The 26,287-nt window shown below is 48.9% G+C and overlaps 1 protein-coding gene across 1 annotated transcript in view; it reads left to right on the top strand.

The window, feature by feature from the left end:
• The window catches only part of LOC112885372 (protein DETOXIFICATION 16-like), a 47,312-nt gene extending 24,091 nt beyond the window's left edge, over positions 1–23,221 (top strand). Inside the window, exons 2-8 of the mRNA XM_025951004.1 lie at positions 21,626–21,910; positions 21,987–22,106; positions 22,193–22,249; positions 22,366–22,604; positions 22,778–22,896; positions 22,995–23,081; positions 23,171–23,221. Coding sequence (XP_025806789.1) covers positions 21,626–21,910; positions 21,987–22,106; positions 22,193–22,249; positions 22,366–22,604; positions 22,778–22,896; positions 22,995–23,081; positions 23,171–23,221 — 958 coding nt within the window. The remainder of the gene's footprint in view (positions 1–21,625; positions 21,911–21,986; positions 22,107–22,192; positions 22,250–22,365; positions 22,605–22,777; positions 22,897–22,994; positions 23,082–23,170) is intronic.
• The last annotated feature ends 3,066 nt before the right edge of the window (positions 23,222–26,287 follow it).

Here is a 26,287-nt window from a genome sequence, read left to right as displayed (position 1 = left end):
TGAATCCTTAGGGTAGTTTCACCTCTATTTGTGGTTTAAAAGTAAGTACTTGCTTCTTGCAAAATAACCCTTTACATAATTTGATTTTACCTACCATTCTCACACATTTTGCACCAAAGGACCTAAATTTTCTAGAATTACAAAAAGATCCTTTTGTATTTGCATTAAAGTTTTTAAACACACAAACAAAAGATCAAACACACAAACTTATACTAGAATTTGGGGTGTTTTAAATCCTAAGTACCTGAATGTCACATCCACCCGAGCCTAGGCGCCAAGGGATGGGAACGGATCCAGCAGCTGCGGCCACAGGATCAGTTACCATTGCCGTGGCAGGCACCGCACCACCAGCAACAAGTACCACAGTTGGGACACCACGGGCCATGAGGGTGAAGAAGGCCGTCATGAAGAGGTCTTCGCTGTAAGTGTACATCTTGTTGTATAATGAACATTCTGTCCCTTTCGACTTGTAATGATATAACTGACTCTGCTTCATTAGGTCTACAAGCGCCGTGAGGCACAAGCCGTAGCCGGCCGCAGCTACCCCAACCCCTGAGCCATCAACCCTAGCGGAGCCCACGCCCAAGGGGCCAGCCCCCGAGGCAGACGCGACGCTGCCCGACCTGCCACCCCCCGAGCCCCAACAAGCCGAAGCCAGGGCTGGTGGTGAAGAACAAGTCGAGGCCCCTGATGTCGCTCCTACAGATGGCTCAGGTAAGTGTCTAACCACCCACGGCTAGCTGCTTAGACCCCGGGCATTATGTACTGAGTGCATCTTGACTTGCAGGTGCCCAGCAACCACCTTCTGAAGAAGCCGCCGGGACCTCAAGGGGTCCTGGGTGATCTGCTGATGGCCGAGCCCGGGTACCAGAACATCATCACCACCGATCTGGTGGATGATCCAATGCTAACAGACAGCAACATAAGGACCTTCAAGAAGGCCTACAAGGAGTTGTACGATTTTGCCATGGTAAGACGTGATGACTCATCTGCTTGTATACGTTCTCGAGTTGCTTGACTTAACCTCCCTCTTTATGCAAAACGTGATCACTCACTCACAAAAGAAGTCCGAGAAGCTAAAAGCAGTCGTGAGTGGTCACCAGGAGCTTGCTGCTAAGGACAAGCGCATATCCGAAGAGCAGACGAAAAATATCTATCTTCAGAGAGAGCTCAACAAGCTGAAACATGAGCGGACGTGAGAGATGTGGCTGCTCAAGAATGACCTCCGCAACCTCGAGAAGGCCCACTCCAAGCTCCAGGAGCAGCTCAAAGAGCAGAAGAAAGCGCACCAAGGTAGGCCCCTTTCTTCTCTCGAGTACTTTCCCTTAACAATTTTCCTTGGACTCTAAAAACATCTTCACCATAGAGCTTAGAAAAATCTTAACATACAAAGAAGAGCTACTTACTGACGTGAACAATATGCAGTATCACCGTACAGATGACGTCAAAAAGCTGCAGAAGGTAATCGCCGACACTGAACAACAGTTCGCCGATTGCCTTCGGCAGATCAAGACGCTGGGCGAGAAGGATGAGCGGCGGCAAAAGGAGCTGGAGGACCTCAGGAGGGCCGCCCAGGAGCTTGTGGATATGGTGAGCCCTCCTGAAGAAGGCAAAATAGGTGAGCAAACCTTGCTAGAGCGACTTCTTGGAGCACCGCAGAAGGTCGCCAATTTCCTCACCGAAGCCCCGGCTGCGTGTGTTAGCCATGCACTTGCCTTTGTAAAGTCCTTTTGGCCGGAAGCTCAGCTAGAGATGTTCACGCAGGGAGTGGCGGTAGAGTGTACTGAAGAACAATTCAATGAGTACCTCCAAGAAGCCCAACCTGTAGCGGGACAATTCAATGAGTACCTCCAAGTACTTGTTGCCTTGTATATATATTTTTATGTGATGTCTCTACTTGTATGTCCCTTAGCTGAACTGTCATCCAGGTTTGAGGGTGAAGTAGTAGACACTAGCCGGGGTGCAACGATCCTAAAAGTAGTCGTAGTGGCTCCGAGTAGAAACCCATCCAACAAGTTAGATAGAACCCGATCGAGCAGGCCTAACCGGTTAGGAAAGAACGCGAGCATCGTCGCGAGACTGCCGTGCTTATGGCAGAAAATGAAACTACCCCGAGTGCACTGACTCTGGGTGTAGTCGAGATTGCTCCTTTTATGAGCGCGTCCAACAAGTTAGGTATGCTGTTTTTAATGTCTTGCGTGATGCACGTTTATTTGGTAACCTTGAGAAGTGCACCTTTTGCACCGATCATGTATCTTTTCTTGGTTATGTTGTTACATCCCAGGGCATTGAGGTGGACGAGGCAAAGATTGTTGCCATCACAAGCTGGCCACTTCCGACTACGGTCACGCAGGTTCGAAGTTTTCTTGGTCTTGCAGGTTTTTACCGGCGCTTCGTGCGGGATTTCAGCACCATTGCAGCACCTCTTCATGGGTTGACAAAGCACGGAGTACCGTTTCAATGGGGACCAGCACAACAGCAGGCTTTTGAGGCTCTGAAATCGAAGCTCACACAAGCACCATTGCTGCAACTTCCTGATTTTGAGAAGACCTTCGAGCTTGAGTGTGATGCAAGTGGGATTGGCATTGGAGGAGTGCTCATACAAGGAGCTAAACCTGTTGCTTTCTTTAGTGAAAAATTGCATGGTCCTTCGCTAAATTATTCTACATATGACAAAGAACTTTATGTTTTAGTGCGAGTTTTACAAACTTGGCAACATTATCTGTGGTCTAAAGAATTTGTTATACATTCGGATCATGAATCTTTGAAGTACCTTAAAGGGCAAGCTAATCTGAACAAACGTCATGCTAAATGGATTGAGTTCATAGAGTCATTTCATTACATCATCAAACATAAGAAAGGGAAAGACAATGTGATTGCCGATGCTTTATCTAGACGTTATACCATGCTGTCCCAACTTTCTCATAAAATCTTTGGCTTAGAGACCATAAAGGGTTTATATGCTACTGATTTGGACTTCAAAGATGCTTTTGCAAATTGTAGAGAGGGAAGAATGTGGCAAAAATTTCTGCTGCGTGAAGGCCTTCTCTACCGTGCTAACAAGCTGTGTGTTCCAGCTAGCTCCGTTCATCTTTTGCTGTTGCAGGAGGCGCATGACGGTGGTTTGATGGGACATTTTGGTGTTAAAAAGATGGAGGACGTGCTGGCCGCTTACTTCTTTTGGCCACGGATGTGGCGTGATGTAGAGCGCTACGTCTCACGTTGCTCCACATGCAACAAAGCTAAGTCTCGACTTAATCCACATGGTCTTTATATTTCTCTGCCTGTCCTTGTGCACCTTGGGAGGATATTTCTATGGACGTTGTTTTACGATTGCCTAGAACAAAGAGGGGGAGGGATAGTGTCTTTGTGGTTGTTGATCGTTTCTCAAAAATGGCACATTTTATACCCTGTCACAAGACCGACAATGCTTCACATGTTGCTGATTTGTTCTTTAATGAGGTTGTGCGTTTGCATGGTGTACCACATACTATTGTTTCTGATAGGGATGCTAAGTTTTTGAGCCATTTTTGGAGAACCTTATGGTATAAATTGGGAATAAAGTTGCTATTTTCTACTACTTGTCATCCACAAACTGATGGGCAAACGGAGGTAGTTAATCGTACCTTGTCTACTATGTTGCGGGCTGTTTTGAAAGACAATTTGAGGTTGTGGGAGGAGTGTTTGCCACATATTGAGTTTGCCTATAACAGATCTATTCACTCCACAACTAAGTTAAGTCCATTTATGGTAGTATATGGTTTCAATCCTCGTGCTCCAATAGATTTGCTACCGTTACCACCTTCTGAAATTGTGAACTTAGATGCTACACAACGTTTTGAATTTATTCTTAAGTTGCATGAAACTACTAAGTTGCAAATTGAAAAAATGAATGAAAAGTATCAAATTGCTGTCAGTAAAGGAAGGAAGGAGGTAAAATTGGAACCTGGTGATTTGGTGTGGGTTCATTTGTGACAAGATAGGTTTACGAATTTGCGAGAGTCCAAGCTCATGCCACGTGCCGCTGGACCTTTTAAGGTTCTTGAGAAGATAAATGACAATGCATATAAACTTGAGTTGCCCCCCGAGTTTGGGGTTAGTCCCACATTTAATATTTCAGATTTGAAGCCATACTTGGGTGAGGAAGATGAGCTTGAGTCAAGGACAACTCCAATTCAAGAGGGGGAGGATGATGAGGACATCTCTCCTTTGCATACAATGCAAGGACCGATCACTAGAGCACGTGCGCGACAGTTGGATCTCCAGGTACGTTCTAACCTTGTCAATTGTTTTTCAGAACTTACGCTTGGTTCTATGCATGTGTTATTGATTAGGAACAATGGAGAGGACCAGCAAGGACTTAGAGAAGGCCAAGGACTCAAGGAGGAGGTGCTAGGACGTCCACACCAAGGAGGAGTCCACGTCCAACTCGACTTTGACTCCACCTCGGATTTCAGAACCTTACTTCACCAAAACTGACGCCCTGGCCACATACGGGTTCAGATTTGGACGTTCTTATATGGTTGGAACCAGAATTTCATAGAGCTTCAGATGGAACTAGTTCCACCTCAAAATTCCTTCTGAGTTGACAGGAATCATCGACACAAGTTGGCATCCAGAATCTGACAGGGTGCTGTGTCACCGTCTTTTGGGCTGTTGGCCCATGTACCGTGTTGAAGCCCATTAGGGTTGCGTTCCGGGGACTTGCATGCCCCCAACTCCTTTTTATTCAGTAGCCATCGCCACTTTAGGGTTTGGGTTTTGCTTAGATTCATTCTGTCATCAAACAGTGTCGCCGTTCATCGGTTTGTGAGACCCCATCTCGTAATCAAGTCTGTTTGATTGCATCTCCTGTTCTTGCTTGTGTTCTTGATTGCACTTGCAGGGATAAACCTTTGTGGCGAGGTCATTCGTGTGAGACGGGTGATAACCAACGGAGCAGTGGTGTAGTGATTGCGGGGTTCTGTTCATTCGGAGCCTTAGATCATCAACGTCGAGTTCTCCACCAACCAAGTTTACCGTATCTCTCGGAAGATCGGGACCCAACCTCTTATCACTTTCCCCACCAGTGTTTGTGAGGCTGCGTGGTTGCCGCAAACACCCTCATGTATTTCCTGCAGTATGTCGTAGCCGTCTTCTTTTGTGACGCACTTTATGAGCAAGCCTGAACGTGCGCCACGCCTGTAAAGCTTGCTGTCGACTAGGACGAACCCCTTGCTTCTGTGCATGACACGAGCTGCCTCTACGCTCCTTGCATCCATCCCCGCTGGTAGCCTTTGATCCCGGATGAAATTGATAAAAGCCTCTCACCAGTCCTCACCAAGCATCATGACCTCCCGATTGGGTTGTTGAGAGCCCGCATCGGTGGTTACCTGCGGTGAAGATTTGATGGATGGCTGCTTTAACTCCTGAACAAAGACTCCCACTGGAACCTATGCGCGAGTAGACCCCAGGTTGGATAGTATATCCGCGCCAACATTATGCTCCCGTAACACATGATGAACCTCCAGGCCGAAAATTTTGCCTTCCAGCTTGCGCACTTCCTGTACATAAGCGTCCATCATCTCCTTGTTGCAGTTCCACTCTTTAATGACTTGCTGAACAACTAAAAGGGAATTACCATATACAAGAAGTCGCTTGATGCCTAGTGATATCGCCAAACGGAGTCCGTGAAGGAGCGCTTCATACTTGGCTTCATTATTGGATACCTCCCAAAGGATCTGGAGGACATACTTCAATTGTTCACCTCTTGGAGAAATAAATAGAACTCCAGCACCGCAGCCGTTGAGCTTAAGAGACCCATCAAAGTACATGGTCCAATGCTCTGGCTTGTTGACTGGAGTTGGAATTTGATTCTCCCTCCACTCAGCCATAAAATCGACTAGAGCTTGAGACTTGATTGCAGTGCGTAGCTTGAAGTCGATAGACAAAGCCCCAGTTCCACTGCCCACTTTGATATACGCCCCGTGGCATCTTGATTATGGAGAATATCCGCCAACGGGAAATTTCGTAATCATAGTGATCTTGTACTCGTCGAAGTAGTGGTGCAATTTTCTGGATGAAATCAAAATTGCATATAAAAGTTTCTGGACTGCCGGGTATCGTACCTTGGACTCGGAAAGTACCTCACTGACAAAATATATAGGCCTCTGCACTCCAAATGCATGGCCTTCTTCACCTCGCTCGACTACAATAGCACTGCTGACAATATGAGTTGTTGCCGCAATGTAGAGTAGTAGATCTTCTCCCAGCAATGGTGCTATAAGGACCGGGGGGGACTGAAGGTGATGCTTCAGGTCTTGTAAAGCTCGCTCGGCCTCCTCCATCCACTTGAACTTGTCTAGACGCTTCAGGAGCTTGAAGAAGGGAAGTCCTCTCTCCCCGGGCTGGGAGATGAACCTGTTAAGGGTTGCCATATAGCCTGTTAGCTTCTGCACATCTTTAATTGTGGCCGGAGCCCCCATATCAGTGATGGCCGAAATCTTCACAGAGTTGGCTTCAATTCCCCGGTTGCTAATGATGAACCCGAGCAATTTCCCTAATGGTACTCCAAAAATGCATTTAGTTGGGTTGAGCTTCCACCGAAACCTGCGCAAGCTGCTGAACGTCTCTTCCAAATCTGCAATCAGGCCATCGGGATTCCCGGTCTTGATGACCACATCATCCATGTAGGCTTCAACATTTCGATGCAGCTGATCAGCAAAGCACATCTGAATAGCGTGCTGATAGGTTGCTCCTGCATTTTTCAAACTAAAAGACATAGTTTTGTAGGCGTAAGTCCCGAACGGGGTGATGAATGCAATCTTGATTTGATCCTCCTCCTTGAGCGCAATCTGGTGATATCCTGAATAACAATCAAGGAAACAAAGGATCACACAACCCGCCGTCGAGTCGACGACTTGATCAATGCGCGGTAGCCCGAAGTGATCTTTTGGGCAATGCTTGTTGAGATCGGTGTAGTCAACACACATTCTCCATTCATTATTCTTTTTCCTTACAAGGACAGGATTAGCTACCCACTCTGGATGAATCACTTGTTTAATGAAGCCAGCCGCGAGGAGTTTAGCTATTTCCCGTTTAATGGCCTCACGCTTGTCGTAAGCAAATCTTCGAAGGCGTTGCTTTTTGGGCACAGCCTTTGGGTGTACATTTAGACTATGCTCGATCAGCTCCCTGGGCACCCCTAGCATATGTGCTGGTTTCCAAGCGAATATATCTCAGTTAGCCCGAAGGAAACTAACGAGCGCGAGTTCCTATTTTTCATCTAAGCCCGCACCGATGATGGCGGTCTTAGATGAGTCACCCTCCTGGAGCTGGATCGACTTGAGGGCCACATCACCAGTCGACTGGATGCTCGACTTGCTGGCCTTTCTTGAAGGGATCTCCAGCCCGGCTTGGGAGAGCTGCTGCGCGGCCGTGAGTACTTCTCCTGAAGCATCTCGCACACGCATAGTCAAAGCATATTGGATCGCCTCCTGGTTGCAATCATATGACTTCTTCAAGTCGCCTCGGAGAGTGAGTACCCTGGCATCTTAAGAAGCAGATAAACATAATGTGGCACTACCATGAATTTGGCAGGTACCGGATGACCCAATATAGTATGATAAGAAGATTCAAAGTTAGCAACTTCGAATTTAATGAACTCGGTGTGGTAATTCTCCCTCGTGCCGAAAGTGACCGGAAGAAGCACCATGCCAAGTGGGTGCGCCGCATTACCAGGGACAATGCCGTAAAATGGAGACTTGCTTGGAACCAGCATGTCCGTGAAGTCCAGAGCCATCTTTCTCAAAGTGCTAGCGAAGATGAGGTTGAGACCACTCCCACCGTCGATAAGCACCTTGGTGAGCCTGACTTCTACCACCACTGGGTCCAGAACCAAGGGGAACTTACTGGGCTCCAAAAAGCTTGTCCACTGATCGTCGTGGGAGAACGAGATGGGCACCTCCGACTAGCGAAGTGGTCGTGGTGCCGCCAGCTCAACGGACATGATCTCCCGAAGAAGCAGTTTTTGTTCCTGCCTGGAACCAAAGTCTCCATCCCCCCCCCCCCGAAGATGACGTTGACAGTCTTCGAAGCATCTTGGAACTTTGGGTTGCGCCCTTGGTCCCCTTGGTCATCATCTTCGGGTTCCTTGTCCATGGGCTTCTTGTTCTTCTTGCCACCGCCGGAATTGCTGAAAGTCCTCCGGAGGTGGTAACAATCAATTGCCGCATGATTGGCAACTGGATGCCATGGGCATTTCTTCTGTAGGAGCTTCTCAAACTCCTACTACGTTGTTGACATCTTGCCTCATGAGGGATGATCCACAGCCATGATGAGATCATCTGGCTTGCGCTTTCGGGGTGGACCCGGATAGTCCCGCTGGCTCTTGTCGTTGCGGTTGTCATGAGGACGCCTCAGATTGCCATCTTGATGCCACAGGAACTGCTCCCGCATCTTCTCCTCCTGCTCGGACCAGTCGTGCATCTTGTCACGCAACCCCGCAACAGTCTTCGACGTGTTCCGCCTGAAGTCTCTATAGATGCCTCGATCGGTGATGCCGTTGTAGAAGCAGTCGATGATGTCCTCCTCCGATATATTCGCGATGGTGGCACGGACATCGAAGAAACGGCATGTGTAGGATCGTAGGAGCTTGTTACGTTCCTTTTTACACTGAGCAAGATCGTGACAAGTAACTACACGAGCGATCACCCCTGGAAGTTGTCGATGAAGATCTTCTTGAGCAGCTTCCAGGAGTTGATCGAGTTGTTGCTGAGGCTCTCCAACCACGTGAGCGGCACGGGGTCCAAAGCCATCGGGAAGTAGACGACCTTGGTGATGTTGGAGCCCCCTGCTACCTCAATAGCGGTGGAGTAGCAACGTAGCAACGTAGCCATTGCTGAGAAGCTTGCTTACCATCATACTTGGTGATGCCAATCGGCTTGAAGCCCTCAGGGTACTTGTTGCTGCTGAATCGTGCGGAGAAAACTGGGAAACGGTCGCAGCAATCAGTACCTTCCGTCTCAACTTCTTCACGCACTTTTCGCCTGGAATCAATCACGGACCGCGCATCACGGTCTTCATTAATATGCTGGCGCAGGTCTTCTAGAGGAGCCCGATGATTGGCCTGTCGCGGGTTACCTCCTAGAGGTGGCTGCTGCCTCCCGCTAGGAGCCTGACTCCCGCGAGCGTTGTTGTTGTTGCTACGCTGAGGTCGAGGATGGCCGCCTGCCGCTCGGCTGTGAGCCTGGCTTCGGCTTTCGCCCACGCGCTCCTCCCTGAGGGTAGACGCCGGGTTTTGCTGATCAAGCTGAATCCAGGCCCTCTGCTCGTAACGAAGTGCTTGACGCACGTTCGGATCATTACTGCGCTTGAGTATGGCCGTAACCATGGCGATGTTGGCCACCGGAGTCCGGAAGCCCCGCTCACTTACGGCAGCGAATTCGGCGTCAAGCTCACGATGCATGGATCGCATGAGCTCATTGACCCTCCTTCGACGAGCTGCGCGAGCCCTGTTCCGGGTCCTTCGTGCCTCACGACCGCGTCATCTTCGTCGCCGGTGTTAGCTGTGGCTTCATCTTTGGAAACCGCATCAAATTCGTCGATGGGCAAGTCGCCATCGTCCTCGCCTTCTTCTGCCATCAGCACCTGGCGGGAGATGAGCTCTTCAGAGCTCTCGTCGACTAGTTCGGTCGACTCCTCCACCACAGTGGCTAACGGCCTGCCCTCCTGAAATGGCAAAGGCTCAAGGTGGGCCACAAGTCAATCCTCAGCCTCGAGTTGATCAGAAGGTTTCATGCCTTCCCAATGCACGAAACGCCTTTCCGGGGTGGAGGTGATCATCAGATCGCTGGTGCCAAAACAACCCGAAGCCCCCCGACGTGCGGTGGCTTCGGGCCCTTCAAGTTGGAGCAGAGAGTCCAAGTCCTTCTCTAATGCAGAGAGGGACCCGGAGATATCGACCTCCTGGAGATCAGTGGCCAAATTGCGTGAACCGAGTCATGATCAGCTGTGCGAATCCTTGGATTGAAACAAGTCCAACCCAAGGAAGGTTGCCACAGCGCCAGATGAAGTCGTGCTGCAAGCAGTCTCCACCTTGGTCCCTGCAACAGATGCAAGGATTGACAAGTCGTCGAGATCATCAATGAACTTGTTAAGATCGCTGCGGGGACCCACCGTGGAAGTTTTTGGCTTCATGCCGACGAGGAATCGATGGAAACTGCCTGCACCACCTGCAATGCAAACCCACGAGCCAAAAACAAATGTCGTGCCCTAAGAGGAAACTGACCTAGTGAACTGGAAAGATGCCATCGAGTTCGCCGGAGGATCTTCGATGTGCACCCCTACCTGGCGCGCCAGCTGTCGGTGTTTTATCGGCTGCCCACCGAAGGGTATACCCAAGATGGTAAATTTAGGTGAGGAGATGCCGAGATCAGGAACTCGAAGATGCAAGGAACACAAGATTTAGATAGGTTCGGGCCGCGAGATGCGTAATACCCTACATCCTGTATGGTGGTTTGTATTTCCTTAGGTCTAGAATGATCTTGATGATCTGCCTTGAATGGGTCCCTGCTCCCCCTTATATATCCGGGAGGTCAGGGTTACAAGAATCCTAGACCAATACTAGATAAGGAATCGTAACCGAATACAACTCGAGAAGATTCCTTCTGTACTGACTAGCTTTATCTCTTATTCATACGAGATAAATAACAGATAAATGAGGTAAATAAGAGATAAGACGGGCTTTATCCCTTAGGCCTGTTTAAACTACATTATGTATACAGCCCCGTGGCCCCGGGTCTGACAGGTATCACTCGGTAGACATGTTGGTAAAACACCAACAGCTGGCGCGCCAGGTAGAGGTGTTCATCAAGCATCCACCGGAGAACTCGATGGCATCTCTCAGCTTCACCAGCGCTCTGCTCGACGAGGGCACAACTTTCATCTTCGGCTCCTGGATTTCCGTCGCCAATGGTTTGGGTGGCTTCAACAGCCACCTAGTCAACTCCAGGAAGCCGGAGACCTCTACACCAACTCGACATAGCAACCTCGACGAGTTTATCGACAACCTCGACGAGTCACTGCTCCCCAATCTAGTCCTGCAAATCAAAAAGTTGTTCGTTTTTTATGTGACTTCCACTCGTACTACACTAGAACTAGTCAGATCGGACTCGAACTGATCTGAGAGGACCACACAATCGAAGTCCCTCTCCAACTTGGAGGAGGATTTAGATCTTTTTCTCAAGCTCTAGGACGTGGGAGCCACCGCCTGTCGGGGGTCCGTTTTCGACAGCTACTCGGACTCCAACAAAGAGTACTCATCGTTTAGTACTAGCCCTTCAAGCCAGAGCCGAGGACTACTCAGAGATGAGGGAGCCACTGCTTGTTAGGGGGCCCCTACTCTCGACAACCACTCGCAACCTGATGACTACCCCGAATCATTTTCGGGCAATCATCTAGGTTTAACCATAACATCTACGCCGCAAGGCTGTTTCATGTACTTAAAGGGCTTAGAGCCCGCTGAACTACTTGACTACGACTCCCGCCTTATGGCCTTCATGCAACAACTGCCCTTCCAAGAGGGCTAAACTCTCTCTTCCATCGCGGAAGAGGGAGACGGTAGCACAGAGCTACTCGAGTACAGCCATACGGCTGACAACTCATCGGATCGTCAAGTCTACATGGCCTCCCTTGGCAACGCAGATGACAATGAGCCGGGCCCTGAGTATGATGACGAACTACTCGCGGATGTGTCTGCCGACGAGCGTACGGCGGATGCCCCCAATGATTAGAACGAGGAGCAAAGAAGGATCCGGCGGTTGAAGAACGCCAAGCGCGCCCAGCGTAGGCGGAGCGCGAAAAATCGTGCTCGTAATCCAATGTACCAAAGGAACCTCAATCAACGCTTTTTGCAGTAGCCGCGGATCGGGAGTATCGTACACCGATTGGCGCTATCACAGAAATAGCGCTCCTAGCTCAACAACTGCCACCCAACCCCCAGGTAAAAAGGCTGCAGTATCTAACCTAGCACGCGCTCGTGCAACTCGACGGGCAACTTCCAATATCTTCCACTCGGAACATGCTCTTGAGGTCTGAGCACCACGGTGATACTGCGCAGATCAGTCGTACCCCTGAAAGAGGCCTCGGGTACCGGAGGAATGACAATCGCTAGTGCAACCAGGACTAGCAGTCCGTGCGTGGCAACGTCGAGCAAGAGGTACAACAATCCACTTGCTAATCTCGCAACCGGTGCGACGCAAGGCCTCAAGGCGAAGTTCCACCCGAGCCCAGCCTTCACGACGCTCCCACGATCGATCTCAGATAGAAGATCAATGATGGCCATGATGCGCAGCACATCATCGAGGCTAGGAGATGGGACCGTCCCGATAGGTACCATGATGAGGACGATAATGTGTCACACCCGATTTTGGAAAGGAACCGAGTGCATCTCATATGTGCGCCAGGATCAAGTTCCACACATATGATAGATGATACAAGTGTATACCCGAAATAATGTTATAACGAAAGAGAGTATCATAGTACTTTATTACATGACCGAAAGTCTTGATCTTAAGCGAATAGATAAACATTTATAACTAGTAGCGGACTTAAACTTCACAGGTAGATGACTGGGAGACATACACCTAGAACTCCTCAAAATCTTCAGGGAACTCTGGACAATTATCTTGTTCTGAGCAGCATTATTTTTAATCAAGCAAGCGTGAGTACACTTATGGTTGGTACTCAGCAAGCGGAGTAAATTATATGATATGCAAGGCCAAAATCAAGGAAAAGCTGACATGTTTTGACTGCGATAAGCATTTTTAGTTGACCAAGTTTTATTTAGCAAGCATTAACTACCAACCTTAAATAAATAAAAAATAAGATAACAACAATAAATAAAAAAATGTCAATTTAGATCACGTTTAAGTTCAATTATCATGTGAGGGTCCAAGCAGCTCATAACTGTGAGCATGGCTGATATATCAGTTTTCACTCTGCAGAGGTTGTACACTTTATCCACAACTCGTGTTTCCCATGATGTCTGGGTTTGCAAAGCCCTTAAACACTTTCGATGTGAGTGGCAGGGATTCACTACGAGGCCTTTACAAAGAATCCCTAACTTGCAATAGTTCGCTAAGGTTTCAGGCCGTAATGGTCATAACCCTCTCTAATGAGGAAGACGCCTTAACTAGGATCATATGTACGCCTCAAGAGGACCGAGCTATACCCCATCAACGCACTGCCCTCCTACCCTTTCGGTAAGACCACTACAAGCTAAAGTTTCTAATTAATTAGCCAAGATCAGAGCCATGTAGTACTATGGTTGCATTGTTTTTCTGGGTGGTTCTCCATGTTCCAATTAATGCAATGATATTAATTATCACCACAAAGGTATTCCAGAACATGAGTAAAACCAGTGTAGCATGATTTTCAGGTTATCCAACCAACATCTAAGTAAAAGCAACTAGCGTAGCTACAACATAAATATAACAACCCAGGTTTAATCAAGGAAGTTCAAAAGAAACTAGGCACATCCTTAGTTTGGGATCTATCATATTATAGACACATGCATGCATATAAAGTAAATATGCGTATTTGGAAAGTTATTAGGATCGAAATATGATCAAGAACCATTTGCCTTCATCAAAGTACTACGGCTGCTCAGGGACGTCTTCAAAGCCTTGCGCTTGCCGACCCTCGAACCGCGCACTGTCTATCGTAACACACAAGTACACACAAACAAAAAAGTACAATAAATAAGAAATAGTACACCAAACAACATAAACAGAGCAAAACAACGTTATAAAGCTACTGTATACGTCGCAAGGGTCGCATGAGCGCGAGAAAACGGAGTTAAAACGGGGAAGTTATGGCTAAAATGGAGAGTTTGTTCCAGGGGTTTATTTGTAAAAGATTTGAAACTAGAAGGGCTCTGAACAAAGAAACCAAGGGCTAAAATATAATTAAACCTTAAATCTAGGGTTTAGATTGAAAAACAGAGGGGCTAGGGATGATGGGTTCTATTTTAGAAAAGGACAGGGGCTAACACAAAAAAAAAGGATATACTCGTGAATACTTTTGAACTGCCGTGGACTGTGGGTTGGTTTCGATAGAAGTCAGGGGCTAAAGTGCAAAAAATCCTAGGGTTGACCGTTATCGGGTTATTTGACCTTGGTCTAGATCTAATGTAGACCGTCGGATCTGGATCGGATGGCTGCGCGGGGCTGGGGCGGCACGGGCGGCAGCGCTGGACGCCGACGGCGACGGCAAACGGCGGCGGACTCGCCGGACTTTGCCGAAAACGGCTGTCCGGGCTTGTTTTCACTCGCGGGCTGCACGGGGAGAATGCGAGCGCTACGGGGAACGCCTATAAGGGCTCGGGTTGGCGAGATGGGGGCCGGAGAGGGCGCATGGTGGGGGCGCGCAGCACGGTGTCGACGACGAGCAATCGCGCGTGTAGGAAAGCGGGGAGGAGGGGGAAAATAGGCCGGCGATGCTCCTTACCGCAACGCGGACCTCCGGCGGTGGCTCACAGCAACAGAGAAGCGGCAAGGCGGTGAGCTTGCACAGCTAGGGTTTGCAGGGATAGCCGGCGGCTGCGAGGCTGGCGGGACCAAGGGCGCGGGGCGGCGGCTTTATAGGGCGGCTGAGGGGCCTTGATGTATGGGCCCGGGACGCCGCACTGGCGAAGGCCGTGCCGCGGCCTTACTCAGGCGCGAATCCGAGCGTGGCTCGAGCTTGACGACGAGCCCGACAGGCGGGTCCCGTCTGGCGGTGAGGGAGAGGAAGGGGAGGAGAGAGGGGCGTCGAGTGGGCCATTGGGCCGGGGATGGGGGCAAAGCAGGCTGGGCCGGACAGTGAAGAGAGGAAAAAAGAAAAGGCTGCTAGGCTAGGCCTTGCGGAAAGAAAAGGAGAGAGCTGAAAACGAAAGAGAGAGTGGGCCGGGCCAAAAGAGAAAAAGAGGGAGAAAAAGAAATGCATTTGAATTTAAATTTGAAATTTAAATACAAATGGAAGATAAGCAATAAAACAATGCAATGCGGCATGAAATGCACAAGACCTATATTTCCTTATATTTTTTTATGGTTAAGTAAATTACTGTTAATTCATGGTAAATGCTCTAAAATCAAAATAATTTGAATAAAAACTTATGGATCCTCGAAAGAATCTAGCAAAATTTATTTAGGTTTCTAATTTGAAAATTTGGGTGTTATATGACGACCGCTTCCCTGTCTTCACCTCCAACATTACTGAAAAATCCTATCCCAAGAATTTTAAACTAGTCCGGATCCCCAAGTACAACGGTAAGCAAGACCGGCGCCAATGCATTCGATGTAACTTCGTTCCCATCAAGGTCTCCAGGGGGTCCAACTCCGCCAAGGCCCTCTACTTCTTGGTATACTTGCAATCCGTGCCCCTCACTTGGCTTGAAAGCCTCGAGCCAAACTCCATCAACTCCAGGGAGGATCTAAAGCAGGCCTTCATCGACAACTTTTAGGGATCCATGATCAGAGCAGGCACTCGCCATGATCTATCCCAGGTCAAGCAGGTGATGAACGAGACCCTGAGGACCTACACCCGACGTTTCTTTGAGATGCGCACCACCATCACCAACATCACCAACGAGAACATCATCCACTGCTTCCAGAACGGACTCTTCTCGAAGCACACGTACCACGACTTCGGACGCAACCCACCCGACTACTACCGTGGAGCTACGTGACACGATGGCCCAATGGGCTGACTAGGAGAACGAGGAGAACGACTGCTTCCCCAAGCACAAAAGTGACAAGCAGGGTAATGGCAACAACCACATCAACAAAGGCCAGCGGAACCACTCGGGGAACCCCCGAAAGCGCAAGCCAGATCAAGAAGTCGCGGGTGTTGAGCGCAATCTGTGAGGAAAGAAGCCAGGGAGCAATCAAGCTCAGTTTGAAAAAGTCCTGCACAAACATTGCCCTTTCGGCAGCCGAAGGCCTAGCACACGCTATTCGAGTGCGTCAGCCTCCGCAAGTCACTCAACGCCCCACTCCTCCCTCAAGATGAAAAGCGGAAGGATCAAGAGGACAACGACGAAGGTGACAAGTCGAGGGCACAAGATTTCCACGACCTGAAGAATGTTGTCAACATCATCTTCGGTAGAGACGGCGGCTACCCCTCCAAGCGCGCGCAGAAGCTAACCTTGCGCGAAATCCTCTCTATCGAGCCCGCCACACAAAGGCCTCTGAGATACAGTGAGGTCCCGATCTCCTTTTCTAGGGATGATCAGTGGACCAGCTTCTCCGAGCCTGGAAAATTCCCGCTCATTCTATATCTTGTCATGGCGAGCTCCCAGCTGACTCGAGTACTCATTGACGGCGGGAGCGGCCTTAACCTGCTCTTCACGAGTACTCTAAAGAAAATGGAGTTGGACATTTCCAAGATGCTCACCTCTAGCAGAGCTCCATTCTACAGCATCGTCCCAGGAAACGCGACTACACCACTCGGATCAGTGGTCCCGCAGTCACCTTTGGGATGAAGGACAACTACCGCACGGAGTACATCAAGTTTGAGGTGGCTGACTTCGAGTCGTCATACCATGCCATCCTCAGTAGGCCAGTACTAGCCAAGTTCATGGTCGTGCCCCACTACGTCTACCTACTACTCAAGATGCCAGGCAAGACAGGCATCCTCACATTCCGCGGCAACTTGAAGAAGTCGTATGACTACAACCAAGAGGCAATCGAGTTCGCCGTGACATCACGCATGCCAGAGCCTTCCGCGAAAGTACTCGCGGCCGCGCAGAAGCTCACCAACTCAGAGATGGAGATCTACAGCCAAAGGCCTAGCCAGTCGAGAGTTAAACCCAACCACATCGATGTCGGCATCAAGGCCATCCGGCTGCAAGATGGCGACTCGTCCAAGACCGCTTTGATCGGAGGCGGCTTGAGTGACAAATAGGAAAGTGCGCTCGTCAACTTTCTTAGGGCTAACAGAGACATATTTGCATTGAAACCAGCGGATATGCTAGAAGTGCCTAAGGAGTTGATCGAGCATTGCCTAAAAGTCGACCCCAAAGCCACTCCGAAGAAGTAACGACTACGATGCTTCGCTCCCAACAAGAGGGAGGCCATCAAGAAGGAGCTCACAAAACTACTCACGGCTGGTTTCATTAAAGAAGTATACCACCCCAAGTGGTTAGCTAACCTGTACTAGTGTTGAAAAAGAACAATAATGAATGGAGGATATATACTGATTACACTAATCTCAACAAACACTGCCCAAAGGATCCCTTCGTGCTTCGACAAATCGACCAAGTCATCAACTCTATGCCTGGCTGCATCCTGCTCTCCTTCCTCGACTGCTACTCGGGTTATCACTAGATCACTCTCAAGGAAGAAGATTGGATCAAGACAGCGTTCATCACCCCCTTTGGAGCATATGCATTCACAAACATGTCCTTCCGGGTGAAGAATGCAGGAGCCACTTATCAGTGAGCCATCCAACTATGCCTTACTAATCAGCTACATCGTAACATGGAAGCCTATGTGGACGACGTGGTCATCAAGAGCAGATCCTACAAAGAGTTCATCCCTGATCTCGAGGAAACTTTCAACAGCTTACACAAGTTTCGATGGAAGCTCAATCCAACCAAGTGCGTCTTCGGCGTGCCACAAGGAAAACTACTCGGTTTCATTGTTAGTAACCAAGGAATTGAAGCAAACTCGGAGAAGATCACTGCCATCACAGCCATGGATGCTCCACGGATGATCAAGGATGTCCAGAAGCTCACAGGCTGCATGGTGGCCTTGAACAGATTGATCTTGTGACTTAGGGAACGGGGGCTACCTTCTTCAAATTGCTCAAGTGCCACGACAAGTTCAAGTGGATAGAGGAGGCGAAGCAGGCGCTGCAAGATCTCAAGCATCATTTGCAGTCGCCCCCCATCCTGATGGCTCCCCAACCAGGCGAGAACCAGCTACTCTACATCGCCGCAACTACTCACGTCGTCAGCATGGCAATCGTGGTGGAGCACCAAGAGGAAGGCCATGCTTTCGGTGTGCAGCGGCCAGTCTACATCATCAACGAAGTCCTTTCTGAATCCAAGGTTCGTTACCCAACAATTCAGAAACTACTCTACGGTATACTCATCACCTCCAGGAAGCTTCACCACTATTTCAATACATACAACATCACGGTGGTCACTGATTTCCCATTGGCAGACATCCTCCACAACCGAGACGCCACCGGATGCATCTCCAAGTGGGCAGTGGAACTGGGAGCTCTCACCCTCGACTTCAAGCCCCGGACGGCTATCAAGTCGCAGGCACTAGTCGATTTCATGGCGGAGTGGCGAGAAAACCAACTGGAAGCCCCGGCCAACCAGCCAGAACTTTGGGTCATGTACTTCAATGGCTCAACTCAAGCTAGGAGATGGTGCTGCGGCCATACCCTTCATCAGTCCGAGTGGAGAACAACTCAAATATGTATTCCAAATACTATTTGAGGTCTCCAACAACGAAGCCGAGTACGAGGCATTATTGCATGGGCTACGCCTGACAGTCTCTCTGGGCATCAAACGACTGCTTGTCTATGGTGAGTCCTTGTTGGTGGTCTAACAAGGCAACAAAGAGTGGGACATCAACAAGGACACCATGGATGCGTACGTTGTGGAAATACGAAGCTCGAGAACAAGTTCTCGAGGATGGAAATCCATCATGTGATTCGCGACAACAATGTGGGAGCGGATGTGCTCTCGAAACTGGGTTTTGATTGAGCTAACGTCCCACCAGAAGTTTTTGTTCACAAGTTGCATCACCCATCCATCAAGACACCAGATTCAAGTACCATCGCTCAGGGTCCAAAGGAACCTGAATGAGAGGTCTTGATGATCGAGGTCGACTGGTGGGTGACCTTCATCGACTACATCTAGGAGCACAAACTACCCCCCGGCATCAACCCAAAAAGCGCTGAGGCCACACGCATTCTAAGGCGCAGCAAAGGGTACATTCTAGTCGGAGACAACTTGTACAAGCGTGGATCAGCTTCTAACATACTCATGAAGTGTGTCCGTACGGAGGAAGGCAGAGAAATACTCCAGGAGATTCATGAAGGTGTGTGTGGGAACCATGCTGCTTCTCGCACACTAGCCGACAAGGCTTTTAGATCTGGTTTTTACTAGCCGACTGCTTTTGCAGACGCTGAAGAACTCGTTCACCAGTGAACAAACTTCCAGTTCTTCAGCAAACAGCCCTATGTCCCGGCTCACAGTCTTATCACTGTACCACATTCATGGCCGTCTGCATGCTTAGGCTTGGATATGATTGGTCCTCTAGCAACTGCGCCGGGTGGTTTTACTCATGTGTTGGTGGCCATCGACAAGTTTACCAAGTTGATCGAGTACAAGCCAACCACAACGCTCTCTATAGATCGAGTGGTTAGCTTCATCCGCGACATCTTGCACCATTTTGACTTTCCCAACACCATCATCACGGACCTAGGATCCAACTTCTACTCGCATCAGTTTTGGAATTTCTGTGAACGCAATGCCATTGAGGTCAACTACATTTTAGTGGCTCACCCACGAGCTAACGGCCAGGTTGAGCACGCTAACGTCTTGATTCTTGATGGCTTGAAGAAAAAACTCTACGACGAGAACAGCAAAAAGGGCGGCAAGTGGATCAACGAGATCTCGTCAATAATCTGAGGCTCGCAAAAATGGCCAGGTTGAGCACGCTAACGTCTTGATTCTTGATGGCTTGAATAAAAAACTCTACGATGAGAACAACAAAAAGTGCGGCAAGTGGATCAACGAGATCTCGTCAATAATCTGAGGCTCGCACACAACCAAGGAAAGCCACGGGGCAGTCACCTTTCTTCCTCGTATATGGGTCTGAAGCTATACTACCAGCTGACGTCATGTGGAAGTCTCCTCGACTGGAGATGTATGAAGAAGGCAAGACAGATAGCACATGACAACTTGAACTTGACTCAGCAGAGGAAATCAGATGCAATGTCCTGCACCAGTCGGCCCGCTACTACAGGGAGTCCGTCTTTACCATGACCGGAACATTCAACAACGTTCTTTCAACGTTGGAGATATGGTCCTTCGTCGCATCCAGGACGAAACCGGGCTGCACAAGCTTAATTCGGGATTGGAAGGACCATTCCTTATGCACAAGGTTACAGGACCAGGATTGTATCGCTTACAGTACCCTGATGGACAGGAGATCCCAAACTCCTGGAATATCGAGCACCTATGTTGTTTTCACCCTTAGCTAACTTGTATCACAAGTTACCAGCTGAGGTGTAGCATGGTCTACGGGAGGAGCCTTGCTCCCATGCTCCCAGTACTACTCTCTGTCTACTGGTTTTCGACTGGTACTACATTGAGTTTACTGTATGGGGCTTGCTCCCACACTTTCAGTACTACTCCATCTACTGGTTTTCGACTGGTACTACATCGAGTTTACTGCATGGGCCTTACTCCTATACTTCCAGTACTACTCCATCTACTGGTTTTCGACTGGTACTTCGTCGAGTTTCCTGCATGGGCCTTGCTCCCATACTCCTAGTACTACTCCGTCTATTGGTTTCCGACTAGTACTATGTCGAGTTTACTGCATGAGACTTGCTTCCATACTCCGAGTACTACTCCGTCTACTGGTTGGTACTGCATGGAACCACGTGACGTGTTTAGGTTTCCCTGATCCACAACCCGAGAAGAAAGGGGAAAAGTTGCACGTGTGACTCTATGAGTAACCACGTGACGTGTGTTTAGGTTTTCCTTTGCAAGGTTAAGAAATTCGATTCGAATCGTCCGTTTCTCGCAGCCATTGAGACTGTTTAACCCTTTTACCACATAGAGTAAGAAGAAGAAGAATAATGATGATTAATCTGGTTGGATGCTCAATTAATTATTTTCACCATGTGTGATTTGGATAGTTGCTTACCTAGAATGGTTAATCAACTAGAACTTGATGCTAAAATTTGAAAGTAAGGACTCACTATTAGATGTTTTTTTGCAAAAAGAACTCTCAGCCAAAAGCCTTGCATGTCTAGGAGTCGGCTAAGTATATACCACTAGTTGGGTAAGCCTTGCATGTCTAGAAGTCAGCTAAATATATACCACTAGTCGGGTAAGTCTTGCTGAGTATTAATATACTCAGCCTTGCTTGTGACTTTTTCAGGTGAGACCTTTTCAGGACATGGTTGCTAGTTTGCCTTGGCCATGTACTCTTCCTCCTGGTTGGTCGGTGGAATGGGATCGTCCCTGGCCAACGAAGATAATGCTGAATGATGTCATATACAGGTTTCATCATAATATTTTGTATGGTCGTTAGAGCAATCGTTTATTTTTTCGCTCTACTGTTAAACTCTGAAAGTTCTTGTTTATGAATGAATCAAACTTGGTTTGTAATAACAATCCATGTTGAACTCTATGATGTGAAAATTTTGAATTGTTGTAATTTCTTGGCTCACCTTCAAGGCTTCAAGTGGGTTGTATGCATGTATTGTTTCGATCGAAATTCCAGTGGTTGCATCGGGATGTTACCTGATAGATTATCTATGATCGTTTTACTCCATTTTAAATACGTGTTAGCCCAAATTATCTCTACGATGATGGTTAGTGCACTTAAATTACATTGTTCTGCCGTACATCTGGGGCGCGGCAGTATGGCCTCCTCGGCGTGTACAAGCAGCGCGCCATGGTGGTGCTCGCGCTGGCGTGCGTCCCCATCGCCATCGCGTGGGCGTGCGCCGAGCACATCCTGCTCGCCATCGGCCAGGACCCCGACATCGCCACGGAGGCCGGCGCGTACGCGCGGTGGCCGATCCCGTCGCTCGCCGCGTTCGTGCCGCTCACCTGCCTCACACGCTTCCTGCAGGCGCAGAGCGTCGTGTTGCCCGTGATGGCCAGCTCCATCGGCGATGATGGTCTGGTAAGGCGATTTGGATTTTTGGTGAAGGATGATTACATGTGTTCTGATCACGATGGTTTTGGATTGTTGATGAATCAACAGTTTTGAGTTTTTATTGCGTCTCTTTCTCTGCAGCCTGGAGTGGCGGTCGTTTGAATTGCTCGTGCTGCTCTCTGGGATTTTGCCGAATCCTAAACTGGAGACTTCAGTCCTGTCAATATGGTACTGGAACAAATTGTTCATTTGCAAATTATTTTCTTCTTTTCTCCCCATGGTATCAGTTTACTAAATATTCCTGGGTTTTGTAGCATCAATACTGCTACGCTGTTGTACATGGTACCACTTGGCCTCTGCGTTTCTACAAGGTTAGCATCTATCCTCTCTAATAATAAATAACAAGATGTTCATATTTCCTGTCCTGTTATTTTAATACTGCAGTTTTTCTTTCGTTTTGCTAATGGCTTGTTTTCTCTTCCTCTAGTACACGCGTTTCCAACGAACTCGGTGCTGGGCAGCCTCACGCAGCAAGGCTAGCAGCGCGAGTGGTGGTGTGTATGACCTTGACTCAAGGCGTTGTGCTGGCAACGATCATACATCTTCTGCGCAACATTTGGGGATACGCATACAGTAGCGAGAAGGAAGTAGTGGCCTACATTGCGAGAATGCTACCTATTCTTGCGGTATCGTTCGTCATCGACGGCCTTAATGGTTCTCTTTCAGGTAAAAGTCCTGTCCGAAAACGAATAGGCTGCTCTCTCTGGAGACAGACATCATCTGGTATGTATGTATGTATATATGCATGCATGCATGTATGTATGTATGTATGTAGTGTAGTATCTTTGACTCTTGGTACATACTATATCATTTGATAATTGTGCTTTGTAACTTTCCAGGGGTAATCACGGGATGGGGCAAACAGAAAGTTGGCGCTCGCGTTAATCTCGGCGCGTTTTACCTGGTTGGCATTCTAACTGGGGTGCTGGTTGCGCTTGTGTTCAGTCTAAATGGAATGGTACGCTCTCTTACTCAAGTGACGCACACGTGAGAGATGGTTGTCTTACTGAAAGTCTTAAACCTCCTGCTCTGCATTTCTTCTGTTTATTTTCACAGGGTCTTTGGCTTGGCATTGTGTGTGGAAGCATCAGCAAGCTAGCGTTGCTCCTGTGGATTACACTGCGCACAAACTGGGAGGATGTTGTAAATGACAATTTTCATTCGGAACTTTTTTTTCCTACAATGTGTCACCATGCACCTTAATGGATGTACTTTCTTGATGCTAAATTTAGGCTGTCAAGGCCAAGGAAAGAGTCTTCAGCTCGTCGGTGCAAACAAAATGATGGGATCTGGTACCATGTCACAAGAATATCACTACGCCAAAACAGCAAATAGGAGCAAGCAATCTGAGACAACCCTCTAAAGGCACGTCTCAGATTACAGAAAGAGAGTCGCGCTAAAAATGAGGGCGCGGCGCTGCGTGGGGTGGAGACAAATGCGAGACGCGCCGTGGGAGGGCACATCTCCGATCATTTTGAGATCTGAGATGCGTCTTAACGTGGCTCGTCTCGCATTTATTCCCACCTCAATGCGCCGTGGGCGGGCTTGAACGTAATGCGAGACGAGCCTTAGTAAGACTCGTCTCGCATTGATCCCAAAAAGGGGGTGGGGCGCGTCTGTAGCGTACAATACAATTACATATTACACGTACATGGAATCAATCCCTTGAAACCGAACGAACATTCCATTACATTGTCTCAAATACGAATAATGTCACAATACATTACAATGTCTAGGCTAAATCTAGCAATTATTATTACATCGACATCAATTATTACATAGATATTAAATCAGGCATTGGAGCTGGCTTAGGAGCGCTAGCAGCTTCGCGAGCTGAATCAACGTCCTGCCCCCTGTTTGCGTTGTTGTTCCCCGAGACACAGCAGTTTACGGTGACTGCACAGTCGCTGCAGGGGAGGCAGCCGCCGAAGCAGCTAAACAGCTTCGACCAGCTCGGAAATTTCATCCTGGACCAGCTCGTGTTTCGTGGGTTTCGTGAGACAATAGAAATCGATAGAGTACTACCACTAAAGCAAATAAAGAGAAGCTTCCTCCGTGGGTTTGCTGATGCCGATTCAGGCAGAATGCGACGATTACAACAAATACCTGCAACAATGGGGGATGTTGGTGGTGAAGGGCGTTGTGGTGCCCGTGTCGCAGATCTGCAGCTGGTGGTGGAGAAGCCCGGGGATGTTGGTGGTGAAGGGAGCTGTGGTCCCCGTGTCGCAGATCTGCGGCTGGTGGTGGAGAAGCCTGCTGGAGGAGGCGCCGCAGATCTGCCGGTGGCGACCGCCGTGATCTCCGAAGCGGTGCACTCCGGGAGCGCGGCGGTCTCGGAGGATGCGCCGAGGAGGGTGATGCCGAGCGCCGCGGTCTCCGGCACGCTGGGGAGGGGGATTTTGGTGGTGGCGAGCTCCTCGGTTTCCGGGACGCTGGGGAGGGGGATTTCAGCCGTGCTCATCTCGTTCAGCGGTACATCTCGCGACTATTTTCTTTCGTTAAATAGCCGGGACGCGTCTCGCTTTACGAATGGGAGACGAGCCACTGGATGGCGCGTCTCAGATCATGCGGATGGGAGACGCGCCATTTACAAATGGGAGACGCGCCGCTGGACGGCGCGTCTCAGATCATGCGGATGGGAGACGCGCCACTGGATGGCTCGTCTCAGATCAGGCGGATGGAGACGCGCCACTGGATGGAACGTCTCAGATTGCGTCGTGCATTTGGTCCCGCCTCAGACAAGACCCGCCTTGGGGTCTGGAGGTCCGAACAAGCTGTCCGAACTTGCAGTCTGATACTTTGGTGGTGCGGCTGGGTGGATCTGGGGAAAGTGGTGCTGGCGGATGTGCGGCTGGGTGGATCTGCCGCGGCGGGCAGTGGAGATCTCGTGGGGAGCGTGTCGCGGCGGGCGACTGGAGCACGATCGAGCCTCTTCTTGCTGTCGTGTGTCGCGGGGGCAGTGGCAAGGTACCTCCGACATGATATCGATTCTTTTGGTTCACCATGTAATAATTAAGTTCTAAGTTCAAACTTTTATGGCTAGAATAGGGCATTATAACTTATGTTCGAAAATACACCAAGATTTTTTCATGATTGTCTTCAGACGTTAAGAGCATCTAATACTAAATTAATCCGAGATAAATCATATAGCATGAAAAGTAAAGATGAAAATCTTAAATATTTTTTCTAGCACATGATATCATGTCATTTGCCATCTAACAATATTTGAACTTAAACACTAGTTGTGCATGGCCTCAAACTATGAGAATCCTAACGTTTTGATTTCATATTCTATATAGATGTCGTATCGGCGTTGGATGTATGGTCCACGCCTGAAGCGTCCCCCCATCAGGGAAGACTTAAAAGTGTCGATTTATCAATCCCAGGAGGCTGATAACACTTTTATTACATCAGATGGTACATCACCGTACAACTCTACGCGGTAATGGGCAGTGAAGCGCCACTATCGCGAGGATTACAACTAGAACCCACACTACTACACTAGCTACGAAAAGAGAATCATCAGAGTCTTGCGCCATGCGGAACTCCACGGTGGCCTTAACCACAGGCAAGACTGGGTGCAGGACGAAACCCTACTCGTTGTCTTCGGGGTCGTAGTCTGGGTCTTCCACTGTAAAAGTAAGAAAGGGGTGAGTACAAACGTACTCAGCAAGTCCAATCACACCCACGGAGGGGAGAGTATAATAGAATTTGATGCACAGGATAATCCAAGGATAAGGTTACGGTTCATTTGCGGAGAACACAGTTATATGCAGGGGTTCGTTTTAAAAGCACTTTTCAAAACAAGTTTTCCAGTACCAAGGGGCACACGATATTGATCCACACGGATCCAAGTTTTAAACCGCTACCGGACTCCCCGTCCGCCGTAGCACACGGCACAACTGCCGGACACCTTCCAAACAACTCACACCAGCCCAATCATTCCCGGAGAGAAATACTAGTTATGTGACCACACCATAACTTACCCAATACCGTGGGCACGGCTATTCGAATAGATTTTAACTCTGCAGAGGTGTGCAACTTTACCCACAGGTGGGGCACCGCAGCACGATCACCTTAGTGTCGGTGCAGATCCCAACAAAGCCATTACCCACCTTAGCTAGACCTGACTAGCCACCACGGGATCCATCAAGGGGCCATTCGACCTATCTCCGAGGTTTAACCGGGGCATAAGTCACACAGAGCTTATCCCTTCTCCTGAATCACCCGTTGCTCTCAGCTCTCCTGATGGCTATCAGACTAACTAGTGGGGTTTATGCTAAGTCGTTGCCCATACAACGGTCAAGTAGTTTGCACAACAGGAAGCTAGGTGAGATGACACATCAACT

Source organism: Panicum hallii, chromosome 3 (genome assembly GCF_002211085.1).
Source record: "Panicum hallii strain FIL2 chromosome 3, PHallii_v3.1, whole genome shotgun sequence".
Classification (NCBI taxonomy): Eukaryota; Viridiplantae; Streptophyta; class Magnoliopsida; order Poales; family Poaceae; genus Panicum; species Panicum hallii.
Note: the sequence above shows the minus strand (reverse complement) of the source record. Positions and strands in the feature narration are given on the sequence as shown.